This window comes from Mauremys reevesii, linkage group 4, assembly GCF_016161935.1.
Source record: "Mauremys reevesii isolate NIE-2019 linkage group 4, ASM1616193v1, whole genome shotgun sequence".
Lineage (NCBI taxonomy): Eukaryota > Metazoa > Chordata > Testudines > Geoemydidae > Mauremys > Mauremys reevesii.
In genome coordinates, this window is record NC_052626.1 from 109,680,000 (window position 1) to 109,699,369 (window position 19,370).

At 40.5% G+C, this 19,370-nt stretch overlaps 2 protein-coding genes across 2 annotated transcripts in view; both read right to left on the minus strand.

Moving 5' to 3' along the window:
- Window positions 1-2,169, minus strand: part of LOC120403968 (mucin-5B-like) — a 69,862-nt gene extending 67,693 nt beyond the window's left edge. The window contains exons 1-2 of the mRNA XM_039535990.1: window positions 2,088-2,169; window positions 183-438 (exon numbers count right to left, since the gene is read on the minus strand). Coding sequence (XP_039391924.1) covers window positions 183-438; window positions 2,088-2,169 — 338 coding nt within the window. The remainder of the gene's footprint in view (window positions 1-182; window positions 439-2,087) is intronic.
- A 10,438-nt stretch (window positions 2,170-12,607) lies between these two features.
- The window catches only part of MUC2 (mucin 2, oligomeric mucus/gel-forming), a 58,678-nt gene continuing 51,915 nt past the window's right edge, over window positions 12,608-19,370 (minus strand). The window contains exons 42-48 of the mRNA XM_039536606.1: window positions 18,863-18,903; window positions 18,115-18,234; window positions 17,523-17,621; window positions 16,746-16,874; window positions 15,795-15,834; window positions 14,577-14,706; window positions 12,608-13,086 (exon numbers count right to left, since the gene is read on the minus strand). Of these exons, the coding sequence (XP_039392540.1) occupies window positions 12,837-13,086; window positions 14,577-14,706; window positions 15,795-15,834; window positions 16,746-16,874; window positions 17,523-17,621; window positions 18,115-18,234; window positions 18,863-18,903 (809 nt within the window). The 3' untranslated portion in view covers window positions 12,608-12,836. The remainder of the gene's footprint in view (window positions 13,087-14,576; window positions 14,707-15,794; window positions 15,835-16,745; window positions 16,875-17,522; window positions 17,622-18,114; window positions 18,235-18,862; window positions 18,904-19,370) is intronic.

The window sequence follows — 19,370 nt, forward strand, 5'->3', positions numbered from 1 at the left end:
CAGGTTGAAAACTCTCTCACCTGGTATACAGTTGCATTGCGTAATGTGGGTATTTTGAATGTCTTATTCCTTCCTTTGATGATTCTGCCAAGTCTAGAAGGGCTATTAATGCATTGCTAATATACAAGCATGTACTTAGAACAAACAACTTAGTCCAGGGAGAACAATAAATGTTTACTTACTCATGTCCATTCACTGTGATGCCTGACTCTTTCACCTCTAGAAGCACTCCATCAATGGTAGCAGTGAAGCAGACTGGAAATCCATTCTTCTCGCTGCGTCTGACCTGGATGTTGAAGTCCTGGTAGCTGTCATTGCAGTGCGAGGCGAAAACATAGTGGCAGATTCCAGGGAAATCGAATTTAACATGGTCAAATGTCTGAAAGTGGAAACTGCCCCAGGTGGAACATTCACTCCTGGTGACTGCAGGGCGCTGGACTGTAGAAAGAGATAGGTGGGTAATGTTATCAGTGTGTATTGCAAGGTTTTATTTATACAGTGCCTAACATCTGCCACTGAAGTGGCACTTTCAAGATTTAAGGGGGAGATTTTCAGACATCCATGGCACTTTGGCATCCAACTCTCATTGGCTTTCAGCTGGAGTTAGGTACCTAAGTGCTCTTGGTGCCTCTGTAAATCTCCCTTTAAACAGTATTAAAGCAGGTTGGAAACTGGTTTGCAGTCTCGTCTATCGGGCTAACATCCAACAAGTGTCACAAATGACATCACTTTTCAGCAAGATGGCTGCCTCCAGCAGTAGACTCAGAAATGCCAGTTGTAATTAAAAAGTTTTCTAAACTACTCTTCATTTCTCAGGTTACTCATATTCAGAAGTGTGTCTAATATTGACTCAGCAGACATTTCCCTTCTTTGAGAGGGATGCCAGAAATGAACTTTTGCTGTACTTTAAATGGACCTTCAACTTCTAGTACATCTCAGTCCTATCTCAAAAACTTTGGGCCAGAACCTTGGCCCCTACACAGCCAATTTGTGATGCTTAGAGAAATCTTTGCTTCATCTGCCACTCAGGACTGAACCTCTTGAGTTTTCAATTGCATATGCTAAAGTTACACATCAAAACTTTCTTTGACTGTGTACAAAACTACATCTCAGAAACAACCTCAGACTGCGAAGCTAAGCAAAATCAGTGTAATTCTCCTTTAACAGGAATTACACTTTGCTGCAATATGCTTTAAGCCTCTCATTTTGCCTACCTGGCAGAATGGAAGGAGAAAATGGGAAAGTTTTTCTGATTTGTTGACGTGATGGCCTTCAGTAATATTAACCTAGCAATATACATCACAGACCACATCAAAATCAGTGCTTAACGTACTCTGTGAACTCTGAAATGTTATGAAATATTCATAACTGGGAATCAGCAGGGGTGCGTTGAAAATATATTTTATTTAAATAAGATGCACCAATAAAACAAACTAAGGTGCCAATATGTCTTTCCAGATTGCATTTGGTAATAGGTGTTTGTAACACTTGAATAGAGTAGAATAAAATAGCACCTTTCTGCATAGGAGGCGGGGGAAAATAGGTAGGTTTTACTCATTTGTTGATGTGGAGTTGCTAGAAATACTAAACCTGCAGCAGCCATCGCATGAATTCACTATCAACTGTTTGGTGTAATAAATTAACTAAGAAAGCTATGAGACATTCAGAACCAGGAATCAGAAGGTAACAGTGCACTAAGGAAAAAAATAGTACTACTACAGTGTGGGTACCAGGCAATTAGCTCTAGGGGACATCATGCAGAAAAATTTCTCCTAGAGACTATATAAAAGTCAAACAATTAAAAAGGATGTCACCATTTTCTATATTACAAAATGTGTCCAGCAAATCTGTTCTTTAAACAACTAATCTTGGAACAGTGGAATGGCTGATGAATTGCTTTTTAACGCAAAGAAAAACAATGAATTACTTAAATGAGGTTCATTTGCAGTGTACATACACAGTGCTAAGCTATTTACAGTGTGAACATATCTCAGTCTAACCAAGTATATTTTAATTTGACATTTGTATTTGTTACTTAATGGAGGTAAATATCTAGGCAAACAACTTCAGAGTTAGATTTTTCTTACCTATCTGCACTGGTGTTTTGCCCTTGCAATAACTCCAAATTAGGCAGAATATCCATAGTGGCCCTCCCTTTTGTTTCCCCATCACTCCTACGAAGAGGTAACTTGAAAATCCTTCCAGGGAAATGCCTTTTTCTTGGCTTATCGGCACAGTTTTATAGTCCAGGAATTTGGCGTGAGAACAAAACATTGATGGCAGGGTCCCTGAAAGGTGGAGCTTCACTGATTATTCCCTTGCTGATTCAAGCTTAAAAGACTGAGCACTCACATTTCCTTCTGAAAAGACAGCCATGTGTTTTTGTGGTACTTAATTTTGGGGGTGGATGGGGCATGAGGGGATTTGCTGCAGCTTTTTCCATTCCCCTTTTAAATACTTTAAAGTGGTGTTTCTTTCTTCCCTTCCAGTTTTGTCTTTTCCTTTGTAGCAAACATTTTCCTTTTTATTGTGACTTATTGGACACAAGCACTCTGGCCCTGATTCAGTCCCTTTGTTCAGACACCAGTGGAATTGCTCTTCCTGAGGATTAGTTTGTTGGTTATTATTACATGCTCCCTCTGCTGGCTGGATGGCTACTTCTGAGCAATAGAGGAAAAACTACCGTAGGCTCAGGCATGAAGGAATGGCTTATTTAAAGAAAAAAATATTGACAGCTGAGTGGTGGATTTTAAAAAGTGAAATCAAAATGGCTCATGAAAGGGGCCAGGTTAACTGCACTGGACACTGAAGTCGACTTTCCACAGAACAGGTGCAATGTTAGTGCAGAGAATGCAAACTTCTTACCCCTGCCATATAAATGTGGCTCAACCTTGCTTTGCAGGGAAAGGAGAGTGATTTAATCTTCAACCTCATAAAGCTGGGATTCATTGGTTCATTGGAGTTGGTTTTCATTGTGAGGCGCTAAGATTTCAAAAGTCCAATTCACACAGGCCCACTGGAATACCATTAGGGCTCAACCATGAGCTGGTCTATGCACTTGTGCAAGGGGTAACTTAGAGGGATGGAGACACAAAATATATCTGCATTGCCAGTCACCTCAAATCACGGCCCATTACTTAGGTTGAAGAGTAGCTTGCTGGAATCAATGGGACCACTCATGGAGTAAGGTGCTTTTCAATGTGAGTAAGAGCATCAGAATCTGGCCCAAAACCATTAAGCCAAGGGGACAGTCATTCTTGAACCCTGTATGTTTGTGAACATCTATGGACAGTGATTTCTCTTGCAACAGTTTTCCCTGCTGTTCCAGCATCACTAGGGTCTGAGTCACTTTATTCTCAATGAACTCAGGACTGTGTGTGACACTTGATTTATGTACAAATGGAAGTGCCCAGGTGCTAAAGAGCAAATATGGGAGAATTTCTTTGACAGAAACTTTTTTCAACAAAATAAATGCATGTTTGATGACCCTAAAATATTTAATGACTGAGTGTTGAATTGTTTCAGTCAAAAAAACTAAAAAATTTTTGAAAAAAATGAAACATTAAATTTCAACACTTTTGAAGCAAAATATTTTGATTTGAAATGACTTTTCATTTTGAAATTTTCTTTAATTTTATTTCAAAAATTAAAAATCATTTACACCTCCCAATTGAAACGAAATGCTACAGATTGAACAAAATGTTTCATTCAACCTAAAACTAAGTTTTTCAACTTCTGATTTGCCAAAAAATTTGAAACACTTGGTTTTAGTTTGACCCAATTTTTTTTTTATTATTTATCAAAATGCCAGCCAACTGAAAATTCCATTATACATCCTGCTTAACTAAGGAGTCTCATAGGCTTTAAGGCCAGAAGGGACCGCTGTGATCATCCAGTCTTCTCTCCTGCACATCTCAGGCCACAGAACCTCACCCACACAATCCTGTAATAGACTCATAACCTCTGGCTGAGTTACTGCAGTCCTCAAACAATGATTTAAAGTTACAGAGAATCTACCATTTGCTCTAGTTGAAACCAGCAAGTGACCTGTGCCCCATGCTGTCGAATCTGCAGCAAATACTTTGTGGGAGCTCATCATCCGAGATTCTCATCCCAAACATAAAAGAGGGTACAATGGTTTTAAATTGGATTTTTTTCCAACATTCATTCTATATATACCATTCATTGTATCTATATCATTCTATCTATACCATTCATTCTATCAACATACATTATACCTATAGCTAGATGAATAATTAATCATTTATACTTTGACAGTCTTTCCACTTTCTCCCTTTGCTAATTTTCCATAAATGGATTGCAACTTTCTTATCACACTTATTCATTGTGCAAGGTTATTTCCTGTGACTAACTCTTGGGCTTGATTTCTTGATGTTAGGGCTGATTTACCCTACTCTTCGGGTACAAAACTGCCCTAAAAGCTGGCTTCCCTGCTCACTGGAGGATATCCTCAACCACCATAATAGCACCTGTGCTAGCTGCCCTCCCACCCAGCCAATCCCAGCTGCTGAGAAGGCGCTACATGACATGGGTTCCTTTACAACTAGCTGCTAGAATGTCTTTTTTGGCCTAGACTTGAGCCAGAATGACCATAGAATTGGGGGAGCACAAAGCTGGTTTAAAACTAATTTTGACCTCACCCTCATTTAATGCTGCTTTACCAGACTTTCTGGCATATACAAAGTTAAGCCTCCTAGCTCTGGCTCTTTGATTTCTTACTGCAGTTTCCCTGAGAGGTTTATGGGCATTCAGTGAGTAACTCACAGAAGTGCAGGTGCAAGTCTCTGCCAGATGAAGATTTGCTGCTGCTGTTGCTTTTAAGGAAATCCCGCACAAGCAGGTGAGCACATTGTGCAGGACATGACACATGGGTTCACATTATCCCTTTCCCACTGCCTGTGCCCCATTAAATCCATTGTCTGTCAGACACAATTAAACCAGGGCCCTTTGGGAGGTAAAGTCAGTTCTTGAACCTCTGCCATTTTGGCTGCTGCACAAAGCTGACATTAGACTTTATGGCACCAAGATGGAACGGCTGGGTTTCTGCCTCTTTTCCTTTTAATCACAGCTCTTCTTCTACTCCAGGCCCACCTGTACACTTAGGATGTCAAACCACAGAATTCCTGACATATAAATCAGAGTAAGAGAATATGCAATAACAGATATTCAGATGATCCTAATTTCCCTTTGTTCGATAGGGTACTATTGTAATAATCAGGTTCAGGCTTTGGTCAAACAATGAGTGAGCCAGAATTGAGTATCCCCATATGCGTGAAGGCCATGCTGCTACTAGCGGTGATGATTTTAGGGAGGGGTGGTTAAACCAAGGAGAGAATGTTCAAGAATCAGTGGCTCACACAAACTGGTATTTTATGGGAGGAGCTATATAAAAAAGGTGTGTTTGGCCGAGGGTGAGGAGGGGATGCTGAACTCTGCTGAATCCTCCCCAGTAAGACCCAGTGGCAAAATCCTGACATGGTGCTCTGGCAGGTATTGCTTCCATGGCTGCTGCTCAGGCATGCTGCAGTGAGGTGAGGGAAAGAAGAAGGCTCAAGGGGCCAGATTCTCAGCCCTGTGCCTTTTCTTTTATATCACTCAGGCAATGCAAAGGCAGCCGCAACCTCCTGCGAGTGCCTTGCTGAGGATACCCCTAATGTGGAGGAGCCCCCAGCATGGTTAGAGCTAGCAGAGCTGATTACTGCAGCTTTCTCCCTGAAGCCCCCATGCATGGGGTGTTCTGGGGGCATGTCGGAGATGGCAGAAGGAGTGGATAGTGTGTGACTTGCTCCAGCAATTGCCATCTGGTAAATGTTCCCTTGGAGGAATATTGCCAGCTGGCACAAGTTAAAGGAACCCCTACACTGCTTCTAGGGAACAGGGCTGGGTAGAGAATCAGAATGTTGTGAGCATTGCCACCTGCCTTTGCTGCATTCAGCAAAAAAAATTGGCTTAAGTTAGTTAGCATCCTTTCCTGGGAACACAACAGAAGCAATTTGGAAGGCTTTTCCTGCCCAAACAAAAAAGGAGACCCTTCTCCCTCTTCTTGACCTTTATCTCTGTCTTGTCCATTTTTTACCTGTGCTCGGGTCCTCTCTGTCTATTTTATGGGAGCAACATTTGCTGCTAGTAACTGATCAGGACGTTCCATTTCCAGCTCCTCTCCAGAAAGATGCTCTGCCACACTCTCAATAATCACTAGAAGCATCCACACACTGGGCAGCGATTTCAGGGATGCTAATATGATAGGGATATTTTGAATGGAAATAAGGAATTGAAGTAGCTTTTCGTAAGCCGTTTCATACCAACAAGGAGCCTGTGGGTATGCTGAACCCACAGCACTGAACCAATGCAACAGCAGGCTTTCAACATATAACTTTTGCCTCTGTAACAATATTAGAATTAATAACTTTTCCTTTTATTGGGCTCCTTGGCCTAAGAAGCAGTTGATCTAAGATTCTTGCTTTCCACAGATGTCCTGGCAAAGGTACAATTATCTTGGCCTTTTTACAGCATATTTCATGGATCATTTGCCATTGAAGGGGAATTGTTTTCAGTTAATACAGTAGGTAAATATTAACTCCACTTTTTATCATATACAGAGGAAATGCTTTTATGGGCCAAATTCACCCATGCCTTACTGGAGATTCGCTGGCATAAAACTGGAGTAATGAATAAATCACATCCCATACCCATTTCTAGTCTCTTGTTAATGACACACACATGCTGATACTTATTGAATAACTGAGGGAATTACTACCATCCATCTCCAATTGCTTTGGACCACAGTATTTAAGGTCAGCACTTGCACTCATATCATTCAGTTGTGCGGAAGGGTGGTCCTATAAGTGCTGCAGCAAAGCAAGATTTAAGCAATAAAGTAGCTTGTAACTTGTGCCAGTACGGAAATAGTTTGCATGCTGATAGGATTCTCACTGGAAACCTGCTGGCATCCCAGTTAATCTCGGATTAGAGAAAGTGTGGCTTTTTTAATGTAAATATCACCATAAAACACTGAGTTTATCCAGTCCTCTATTGGATAATGAAGTTTACTTTAATAACAATGTAAGGTTAGCCAAGATAGAGTGAGATTTGCTTTTGGTCTCATTCCTATGAATGTAAACCATAAACATAAATTTAGCCAAATTGAACTGGCAATGTCTTTAGGGTAAGTGGTTGTTACATTATTTTTTTTATAGCTAGTCGCATTCTAGTTTACCAGTAGGTCACAAGTACAAATTGGGTAGAATTAATCGCTGGTATAAGTCCAATGAATTCAGGGAATTTACACCAAAGATTAATTTGGCCCACTCGATTTGGGTCTGATCATAGTCACTATCCATGGTATAAAACCATTTCCCTTAAGGTGACCTACAAAGTGGGAAAAAAGTGGTGTTGTGTCCTTGTTTGTTTCTTTGTGATGTATGAAGAAGGAAGATTTTATTTTATGTTTTTAAATTTAAAAAAAAGGTTGAGGTTCTTGGTTTTTCGCCTTGGAACATCAGAAATTTAAAATTCTACCCACTTAGATTTTGCCATAGGGTTTGCTGAATCAGCGATAAGAATTGGGAAATTTTGTTAGCCCTTAACTGGAAGGCTCCTGTCAATGGCATCAGGTCCTCACTTCCGTAAGGAGCAAATTCACACAGTATTTTTTTAAGAACTTTTTTAATAATGTCTACATATAGTAACAATTACATTGCTGGCTAGTGCTGGCATTTGCACAAAAACACTGACAGATCTCAATAGGCTGTAGGCAGAGCTGTGTGAATAATGGATTTTCAGTTCACTGGCAGTTCCGAAAAAAAACATTACAAATTTTTCCTTTCGGGTCAACCCAAAACTAATTTTTTTTTTCAGAATTTTTGGTGAAGCACAAAAAAAATTTTTTTTTGGATCAAACAAAACATTTTGTTTGCCCCAAAACAAAAACTTTTCATTTAGATTTTGAGTGTTTGATATTTTATAAAATTAAAGGAAATTTTGAAAGGAAAAGTTGAAACATTTCATGTCAAAATGAAACATTTTGACTTTTTCAACATTTTTAGGGTTTGGGTTTTTTTTTTTAACCAAAATTGATATGAATTCGCAAAATGTGTTGGTTGACCCAAATCAGTATTTTTTTTCCTGAAAGACGTTTCAGTTGAAAACTTCCCAACTCTAGTAGCATCTCCCTAAACTCCTCGCACAGGAATCAGTTTCATGAGGAGGCTGGTGCCTGTTGAGCATTTTTTAGCTAGAAGGTTCTATTTAAACTTCCTTTATAAGAAAGACAGCGTACGCAACAAGGCCGAATGAAGAGATGAGCCCTACAGGCCTGTGCCAGTCATGTGCTGAAATCAGACTTTTTTTTTATTTTGCACAAATGTTTCTAGCCCTCATGGATGCGAAGAAGCTTAGTAGCATGGCCTGTCTGCAACTGACACCTGAGTTGGCATACAGCCTGAAACAACATCTCCATCAATAGCGACCTATTCATCTTGACTGAAAACTGCTGCCGTGCTAATGCCTGGTTAACCATGCAAAGGCAGGCCCTGATCCTGATTGCCTGTATTTATGGTGCCATGTTATTGTTGTAGCCCTGTTGGTCCCAGGATATGAGAGAAACTTGGCAGGTGAGGTAATATATTTTATTGAACCAACTGCTGTTGGTAAAAGAGACAAGTTTTCGAGCTCCACAGAGCTTTTCTTCTTATATTTATGGTGCTCTGTGCCATCCTGAGCGCTGAAGCTGAGCACAATGGGCTACATCATATAGTTCTAACACAGCCAACATTGTCATTGGTTTAAGTGGGAGTTTTGTCTGGAGAAGACTGTAGGATTTGGCCTAGAGGATCCATCAATGCAAGGTACTGAACTCGGGAACAAAGTACACTAGGCTAAAGCAACGTTATAAATCAGATGTGTAGTTTTAAACACTGCAGATAGGTGAATAAATAACCACAAATAAGGAATTCACTTGATGATTATCTGTTCTGTTCACTCCCTCTGGCATTGACCACTGTCAGAAGACAGGATACTGGGCTAGATGGACCATTGGTTTGATCTAATATGGCCATGTTCTTCTGTTCTTGAGCTCTTCCCGCCAAAGAGGAACCCATCATTAACCAAGAGTCCTTCTTATTCCAAAGATAAGGAATCCCATTAATCATTCCCACTTCCCCTAGAGAAGAATACCAGCAGCAGTGGAGAAGTAAAGGTGTCAATGCCATACCATACCAACCTTACTTCGCTGCTGCTGGTAGTGGTGCTGCCTTCATAGCTGGGTGCCCAGCCAGCCACCACTCCCTGATCTGCCTTTGGAGGTGGGCAGAGGTATTTGTACTTGTATGGCAGAAGTGTGGGGGTGGAGTGGAGGGGGTAAATGACTACAGACACAAAGAAGGCGGGCATAATCAAAAATAAGTTTCAGAACCACTGCGTGCATGTATCTTTAATAATGGTCTGACACACAGGTCTGCTGGCAGGAAACGGTTCTTCATTTCCTGGCTCCGGTCAGGGTTCTGGAAGGATCTGGTAAGCAAGAATGGAGGACTGCAAAGACCAACAAACTGTGTGGAGCTACATCTCCTATTGCCCCATGTTTTGCAGAGCCTTCTGTGGGGTGCAGAGGTATATGGATGAATATCAGGACTCATTAGAGTCAAAACTTAAATTCCATATGAGCAAGGGATAAACTGCTTTGTATACAATGAAGTCTATATGGGCAGCTTGCTTTCCGTCCCTTAAATAACATTGCATTCTTGGTACCAGAATTCCCTGTAATGATGATGCCAATACCTGCCTTGTTATCAAAAGCATTTTTACAGGCTGCCATTAAAGTGTGTGACACAACTTTGCTATTTAGACATATTTGCAGGAGGGGGCGGTTAGGTGAGAGGAAGAATCGATGCAAATATGAAAGGATGGCAACGAGAAAAGATGCTTACAGCTCGAATATAAACTGAGAATGTGTTAAATTCAAACATGGTGATGTGGAATATATATATATTTTTAAATGACAACTCATTTTTCCACCCTGTTAGAGGGAGGTAAGCACCTGATCCATGGATTCTGCTTCTCCAGTGTAGACAAGCATTTAAGCCCACAGCTCAATGTACATATGAGTCCTGTTACTCATTTCCTTCTCTTTCTACATGCCATCCTGTAGGCTTCCACATAGCCAGGGATGGATAAGCAGGACTTACTTTGGGATCGATCAATGTCTCTCACTAATGGGGCCAGAGAAGTCACTGTGGAATGCCAAAAGGCACTGGGCATATTGCCTCTGCATAGCTCTGTCTCTGTGCTTGTCTTGAGACATCAAACCTAGATCTCCCTTACGGCCAACCAAGCAGTACACTGGCCAGCCCTTAGTAGGCATTTTCTTCACTTTCATGGAGTCCCTTTACTGCCAGTTATATAAAAAGGAAAGTCTGAAACCTTACAAACCTACTTATGATTACACGAAGAACACTGGCGGAATAATGGCAATATCCTTCATTTTATACTCATCAATAAATTCAGTCAAGTAAACTAGTGTGTTACTGACTTGCGCAATGTCTCAATGCTTTAGACCATATTCTGGGGTCATTACTTTTGTATTTACTCACACTTTTAAGGCTAAAAGAATTTGCCAGAATAAGGAACTGATGAAGGATTTCAGGATTTTTCATCTGTCTTGAAAATGATCTCTTATAGTTTGTTGGTAATATTGAAGGTATTCAAGTGGAAATCTCTTGGATGTACTTAGTTGAGAATTAAGCCAAACCAGGTTGTGTATTGTGTTAGTTCATGATGAGTAGGTTAGGCAGATGTTACACAAACATAGCTGGGATATGATAGCCACTTCTGATGTTGCACAAACAGGCATTACTGACTTTTTCTAACCCCTCACCCCCGATTAAATCAATGCAAAGACTGCTGCCGACTTCAGTGGGAGTTGGATTGGTCCTTACAGGAGGCTTGTTGTATGCAGTGTTGTTGTAGCTCTGTTGGTCCCAGGATATTAGGCAGACAAGGTGGTTGAGGTAATATCTTTTATTGGACCAACTTCTGTTCCTGAGAGAGAAAAGCTTTCTGGCTACACAGAATTCTTCCTCAGGTCTGGGGAAAGTACTCAGAATGTCACAGCTAGATGCAAACTGGGACAGATTGTTTAGAATAAGTAGTTAACAAATATTTCAAGGGTCCATTCAAAGTGAAGTGGCCAGTTAACACTGTTGGCATGTTGACATTTCTATCATACCAGGGTTAATCTCATGACTCCTGATACCCACTGCAGTTGGTCTTTTTTAGCCCATCAATGTTCCATTTAAACGTCTGGTCCTAAATGTATAACAAGGTAAAGCAGGGGGGGTTTACCCACATATATTGGGTGCCTAAGTAGATATGAAGTGGATAATGATATCTTGGCCACATGAAATCATATCAGGAATGCAACAAAGTTTAACATACTTATTGTCAGTCTAGATGCAAAACCTTTCATTGCATAAATTATTTAAATCATTTTTATGCCTAAAACAGTGGAAAGAGATCACCAGCTCTATGTCTTGACATAACTTGAGGTGCCTCTTTTTATAATAGCTATCCCAGAAAATGTCTGATCTGGTGAAGAATGGTAAGAGAAAGCAATGTGGGCAGGAATGGTGGACATGCATTTTTACTCCACATAATACTTTGGATGTCATGGTATGAGACCCAAGAGATGATTATTTTAACTCTCAATGGTTGACAGGTGCCAGTGGCCTGCCATAGAGTAGAATCTGTCACTTAAACTCTTCTGATGATATAAAGCGTCTGTCTTGTGTCTCACTTATTATACTGTGTATCCTTGGGATGAATGCCTACTTAGATGACATGCATTTAGCAGGCCAAAAGATTGATGGAATGGATGATACATAATAGGAAGTAAGCTAACTTTTAGCATACAGTATACTGTAACTACAGAGGCTGACTTCTGTGTCATTAACTCTTCTGACTTATTTGGCATGGATGCATGTATTTAAACTATGCCGGTGGCTGGTATGCACATACAGATTTATTCCAAATTGCTAAGTTGGTAGACTACAATTTCCACTTACCAATGAGAGTGCAAATATTGCCACAGATTTCTGCTATATGCACTTTTCACACACAATGTAACTACATGGCCCTCAATTTTCAATTTCTGTGAGTAAGTGCAGCTATTTTTATTTGATGATGAGTGGTCTACTGGATCATCATTAACAGGAAACAGCTCTTCAGGCATTTCTAATGCACAGAGAACAAAGTTGAAAACAGAGAGGCGCTGATAATGGGCTACAGAGAATATGTCTTAAAATAACCCCCAATCTTCTCAAAATGGCTGTTTTCTAGTAAATTAAACCTGATCTTTCCCATGTTTTGTTTTAGCAGACGCAGCATCATAATGCTGATTCAAAAGAGTCTCGCCTGTTGGGACCCAGAATCTAGACCTCTATAGAATCTAGCACTTAGAGAGCCAAAATAGTTATTCAACTGACTTAGAAAATCTGGCACTTTACTACTTAGGCCTGGGACAGATCTCCCTTCCCTTTAAAGGTCTGAAGGCTCAAGAGTGCTGGTGAATAAACACAAAGAGTTTTCATGTCTGAAATGAATTTTTAATCATTTAAAGCAAAAGAAACTAACTTAAAACTAAACAAAAGAGACTGTCTCTTTTGTATACAAATAAATAGAGCACAATTACAAATAGTCAGAGAGGGCACAGAAGAGGAGGAAGTGAGAAAAGGCAAAGCATTGAATCACTCTTGGAAGATTAGACTGGTGCATAGACCCTCCTTGTACTTTTTTTCTGTGCGCCATTACTTTTCTCCCCTTCATTTCAATATTTTCTGAATGGCCCGCTTGACACGTTCGATGGGACTCTCTTCTCCACTTTCCTTTGGCTTTTCTGTGGAGCTGTGTTCTGTGCACTCAGTGTCAAGACATTCACAACGGTCCACATGCAGGTACTTGTGCACCACAGATTTCCCGTTGGGGCATTGCAGTAGAACTTGCTTCTCGCTAGTCGCTGCGTCCCTGCAGCAGGAACACTTGTGCTGCATGGAGTTGGCCTCAGCAGAGTATCTGTTTGTTGGTGTGGGAAAAGATACCATTACACTTTGCCATAAGTGCCAGAGAGAAAGAGAGAGAGTGAAACGAAGTACGATGAGGAATTCTGGTGAATAAGCTGCTGTAAGGAATTGGGAATAATATGTAAAAGAGGCCCTCTGATGGTGTGAGTTAGGGGAACTGCTCCTTTACCTCAGCTGGTGGAATGCTAGGCACCCAAGTTCAAGCATAATGTAGTCTGCTGTTTCAAAAACCAAGCCATCAGGGGCAAACTTTCAAAGGGGCTTAAGGGAATTAGGCACCCAACTCCTATTGAAAGTCACTGGGAGTTGGGTGCCCAATTTCCTTAGGCCCCTTTGAAATCCTTGCCCAAAACCATTTAAGTTAGATACTTTCTGTTCGCAGCAGATCAGATGTAGTGTAGCCAGCTGCAATATAAGCCTCCCTGCATCATCCTTCCAGTGAAACCTGCCCTAAGCATCCTGTAAGGATCAGCCTAACTTAGACTGTAAACTCTTTGTGTCAGGGGCCATCTTTTTTATGTTTATATACAGTTAGGATCCCCATCAGGATCCTAACTGGGGCCTGTCAGTACTGCAGCAGTACAAATAAATAATTCCCATGAGGAATTTGTAATTCATTTTCCACATTGACTAAAAACGGGTTTTCCTCCAGATAAGGGTTGCCAATTGTATTCAGTGATAAGCTGCAAAGGATCATTCCAGTGAGAAATTAAGGTTATCGACTTAATTTGTCAAATGGTGTTCAGCAGTTGTATTTTAGGTTTCTTGCTAGGTTTTAGCAGCTGTACCTCTGGTTTCTTCAAAGTTCTCTCATTCCAGAGCAATGATACTGACTCCATTATCTCAGGAGTCATGTACAGCCCCTGAGCACACATTTTTTCAGTTCTTTACTCAACAAGTGTCTCCCTCTGACTTTTTACAAAGTGTATTTAAATAAAGTGTCTCTCTCTTTTCCCTCCTCCTATTATATGCTCATAATTGGAAAGTAGTTTCTCTGCTATTGAAGTTCAGACATGGCTACCATTAGGATATTTCCTGCAATGGGAACGAACTCAATGCCACATATCCAAGTTGCTCTAACACAAATGACAAGTGAGCTGGCTAGGGTCACCAGACAGCAAGTGTGAAAAATCGGGACGGGGTTGGGGGTAATATGCATCCATAGAAGAAAATGCCCCAAATATCGGGACTGTCCCTATAAAATAGGGACAGCTAGTCACCCTAGCTGGCTCTCACTTTGTAGGCAATAAGGAATCAACACAACTCTCTGGAAGCAAAGATGCAGCCCCATGTGTCCCTTGGCTTTGGACTTCATTACTATGGTGAATCAACCCTTCACCTAGCTTCACCAAACCAGTTACAAATTTCAGTACTCATGAGACTGGAAGTTGAGCCAGTTCTAGGTCTTCTACCATTCTTCAGCCTGGCTATGTATTGTCCCTTTTATAGAAACAGTCTCCTTGTCTGAGTCACTTTACTTACAATGAGAGGGTTTTGCATGATCCTTCACATTGAGTCAGGTAGACTTTATCCACAGAACGGCAGCCGTTATGGGTGATATAGTCCGCGATTTGGGTGACAGAACATGGTGATGGGCTATCTTGAGGGATGCCTGTAGGAGAAAAGAGAGTGGTAATGCCCTTCAATCAAATGGCTCCGAAAACACCATGCTGCTTCATCACAGGCTGTGAGTCATTGATGATTTGAAATAATTGCATTTAAAACCCAAAGTAGCCAGAAAGGCCAAACACCTTAGCACTTAGCTTTACCCCTTAAACTTTAGCTCTCTATTGATTGCCTGGAGGACAGACTGTCTATTGAACATGTCCCTTATTGGAGCTGCTGAATGGCAAAGGAAATGGTGAAACAAGCGAGGAAGAGAGAGAATGGCTCGTTTATCATATATTATTTAGGTTTATACAAAATCAAATTATGTGACAGTGTTTGGATGTCTGTGGAGGGAAAAGTGAAGGCTGATTAAATCAAAACAATGATTTCAGAATTATTATTGTTTGGTGCTATCAGTGTTACTAGTGTCCAAATCAGTGCTGAAGTGCATGTTTTGCCAAGCCACATGCAGTAGCCAGTTATGAGAGATGTGTCAAATAAACTGCTGGAGGGAATTGTAACATACCAGCTTACAGGGCAGAGTTTCAAACCCAAGGCCAAAAAGAAAACTCTTATAATTCTTATCTAGATACTTCTATGGCCTACTTCACTGCATTAGGCAATGAACTCAACAATTCAGAAGGGAAAGTGCAGAAAACTCCCCAAACATTTAAATACAGTAGATGAGCCACATTAGGAATGTCTTCCGATGCCATTGAGTTACGCCCTTTCCTTCCCCTGCTTTTCCTGTCTCAAAAGGCACTTTTGCTGCAAAGCCCCTCTATGGAAGCACCGATTTATTAATAACAACAAAATCTGCTATGTGACCACATACTCAGCCAAGGCTTTTTCTGCCAGCCTACAGTAATAAAGTAATAATTTACTTTTCTCAGCTTAGACTGAAAGCTGCTTGAGGCAGAGTCAGTGTCTGACTCTTTTCTGAGCACACTTTATGTGCTCCACAAGATAACTAGCATGAATGTACTTGCATCTATTTAAATTAATATGTATTAGCAATAGCTTTTAGATAGGAAAAGTCGGTCCCCATTTTGTTTTGTAGTGATTATATGAACACTGGGTAATTATACTCACATATTTTACAGCAACCATCAGGCAGCAGTGTAACAGTGCCCTGAAAACAAATCAGAAAAAAATATCTGCATTATCAAAATTATCTGTATTTTGAAATTGTCTGCATGCACAGTGGGAAAAAATAATTTGGTCCATGGCAGGAATTACTGGTTGAAATTGTGTGGCCTGTACTATGCAGATGGTCAGATTAGATTATCATGATGGTCTTTTCTGGCTTTAATATCTATGAATTCACAATGGAATCTGTTGCAATATGTAATTCTCTGAAGGAAAGGCTTGTGACATATAATGGTCACCACTTACAAATTACTGTTTACCACGAATTCCATGCTGTTTAATCTGACATACCACAGTATTTCCTAAGATTTTCAATAGGAAATAAGTGTGGGGTAACCCTTATTTCTTGCAACCACTGTGCCTACAGGGCACTCATGAAAATATGCAGTCTCATACAAAGAGGATCCTGCAGACTACAGTGTGATAGGATGTTATAGCCCACTACTGGTCAATTTCTAAGCCATGAGACACTAATTACCTATTATAAACCTCAGAACCCATCAATAAAGATGTAGTATATACACCATATGTCCCTTTTTTGGATGGAAGCGTGCTTCAGATAAATTAGTGCAACAAAAAAATCATAACCCCCCTGGGCTTAAATTCTTACCTACTGTTTCCTGGAGCCCCTCCACGCCCCTCCCCATTTGGGGCTTGGGGCTTCAGCCCTGCAGGAGGTGCTGGGGCTTTTGGCTTCAGCCACAGGGCACGCCCCACAGGTTTGAAAATATTTACCAGAGTTCCGCGCCAGATTGCGCCAGCTGAATTTGAGCCCCGATACTAACAATTATAGCAGCTCCTCAGCCCAATCGTGTCTTTTGATAGTCAGGTGGCTGGATCAAACTAAAATGTGTTGTCATAAGGGATGAGGGTGAATGTCCCAAATTTACTTACAGCTTTACAATTGTCCTCATTGAACGATGGGCAGGTAATCTTTGAGGTGGAGGAGATGAGCTGACCTTTGAGCGACACACAGCTGTAAACGGTGCAGTTGTCTTTTGGATCGTTTTCCCTTGTATTAGGCTGTGTACAAAAAGGAAGGATTCATAATGGGCTTAAACAGAAATCTTCCTAGCCTCTGAAAAAGATTCTTCTAATTTCTCAGCATAAAAATACTAGACAAATAACTGCCATGGTTAGCAGGGTAGTGACTGTATTGTGGGGTCCCATGGGTGGAGGGGATCTTCGAGCTCCATAAGGAATTTTCCTTGGGAAAGAAAAAATCCCTGTGTGGGACTTAGGGTATTCTGGAGCTAAGGTAAAATAAGTGGGTGAGATTTTGATTAGGGATGATGAGTAAACTGGCAGATATTAAATAGGAATAGCCCTTTACTCAAAAAGGGCAACACAGTTGAATCATGTTCAAGCTTTTCACTTTTCTGGCACCTTTTCACTTCTTGGTCAAAAAACTGCAAGAAAGGCTCTTCTCATAGTATTCCTGAGAAAGCCTGATCTGATAAGATCTCCAACCTATCCTCCAGATCAGAAAATTTCAGATGACTTTCTTTCAGATGAGCAGCTGAACTTTTAAATGCACATCTGAACTTAACCACTGAACTTTTCCTGTCCCCCATCAATAATTGCCGTGTCTTTCCTCCCAGTTAACACTTTGAAGAATACAATAGGAATGCTACACGTTTGGTAGACCCCTAAGAACAGCAGCACACTTACACTCAGGACGAGGACGGTGCTGTCAACCTTATTTACAACACACTTGGTCTGCACGCATTTTGGACAGCATTCCCCTTTCACATCTTTAAGTTCATATCCCTAGGAATTAAAAAAGCACTAGGTTAAAAGTGTCATTGAGAAACAAACAAAAATGTAATAGTCTGAGCACCAGATTAAGGCTCTCTGTACAAATCCAGCTAAATAGCAGCACTGATTATGGTTTTAAGGATAATCTAGATCTGTTGTGTTTTGTAACAGACAGAGATCACAGGTGAAGAGAAAAGGGATAATGAAAGTAGAAAATAAAAGGAAGCAACAAAGGCATTATAATAACTACACTGTGTTTAGATGTCACTTTATCGTCAAAGCATTTTTAAAAACATGATTAGCTAATCCTCACAACACGACTGTGATGCTCATAAGTATTATTATTGCTATCTTTAAGATGCAGAAAACTGAGTGCCCAAGGTGAGCCAATGTCAGAGCTGGAATTAGGACCTAGGAATTCCTTTGCTTAGAATATACCTCTCTCAATCATGGTTATTTTTCAAGAAAATGTACATGAAATTTTTTTTTTAAGTTTGTTACTTACTGGCTGGCATCTTTCATTGCATGGAATGTGCTTGCATGAAATAGCATTCAGACCACTACTGTTCGATTTCTCAGTGCAGAAACAATCATGGCACTTATCAGCAAAGACTGGGGAACCAGGCTAGATTTTTTTTTTAAAAAAAAGCAAGAGTTCTGGTATCAGCAAGGTGTGATGTGTAGGCGAGACATATCTCTAATATCCAGTACTTCCCCCTATAAACATCCACTAGGGAAACATATCATAGACACAGAGGACAAATATTCCTCTCATGCATTATGGTGCATACAAAGTGGGTAACTTAATACCTGTCTGTATTAATAAATAAAATAATTACTGGAGCCAACAGAATTATAGGGGTGTAAGTCAGTACAGAATGTGATCCTTACTCATCCCTTTTTATTTGTGACAGCGAATCTTTAGCATAGTGCAGCAAAGTGCTGCTGTTAAATGTACATTGATTTTTTAAGGCTATGTACATTGTGTATTAAAAACAAATCTTTACATCCGTGCTGCTTAGAACCAGTGCTTCATTCTCTCCTACATGCAGCAACTTTCTCTGGAAAGCGTTAGGCTCTGTGTAACAGATAAATCCCTGACTGCAGTTTGGGGACGGGGGCGGGGGAGAGGGGGATCTCTAAAAATGAATTGTACCAAATGCAAACTGCCTCAAAGCACTTCAATTAAAGGATGCTCTTGGGACTCAAATGTTTCATCCAAGAGTCCTTCTCATGAAGAAATGGAAACTTACCAGGTACTCAGCATTCTGAAGCACACAGACCTTCTTGGGAACTGTGAAATAAGGCAGAAGTTGTATGGTTATACATGCAAGGAAAGTGCCAGATTTTATTATCCCAGTCATGCAAATTTCCTCCACAAATAATCACAACACAAACGTTCAAAAGTGTCACCCAGATTCCCTCTTTGCAGTGCAAATTGTGCAATACATGGACACAAATATTGTAAGGTACAATTTGCACCCACAAAAGAGAAAGGCTGTCTGGTCTGAATATCTATATCCCAGGTTTTACATCCCAGGATGTCCACTGGATGGTTGCAAAACGTTTCCTGATATGTTTAGTTGGAATGATCCACGAATGATCATCTGCCTTTCCTATCGCTAAAGTTCATAGGGACAATTTCTTATGGGAGGACTGAAGTCCCAGTCAACAATCTCACTATTCTTACATAGGCGTATAACCAGAAATATTTGACCTGACCAGGGTGAGCTCTCTCTCATGCACCTTGCACCACCATTT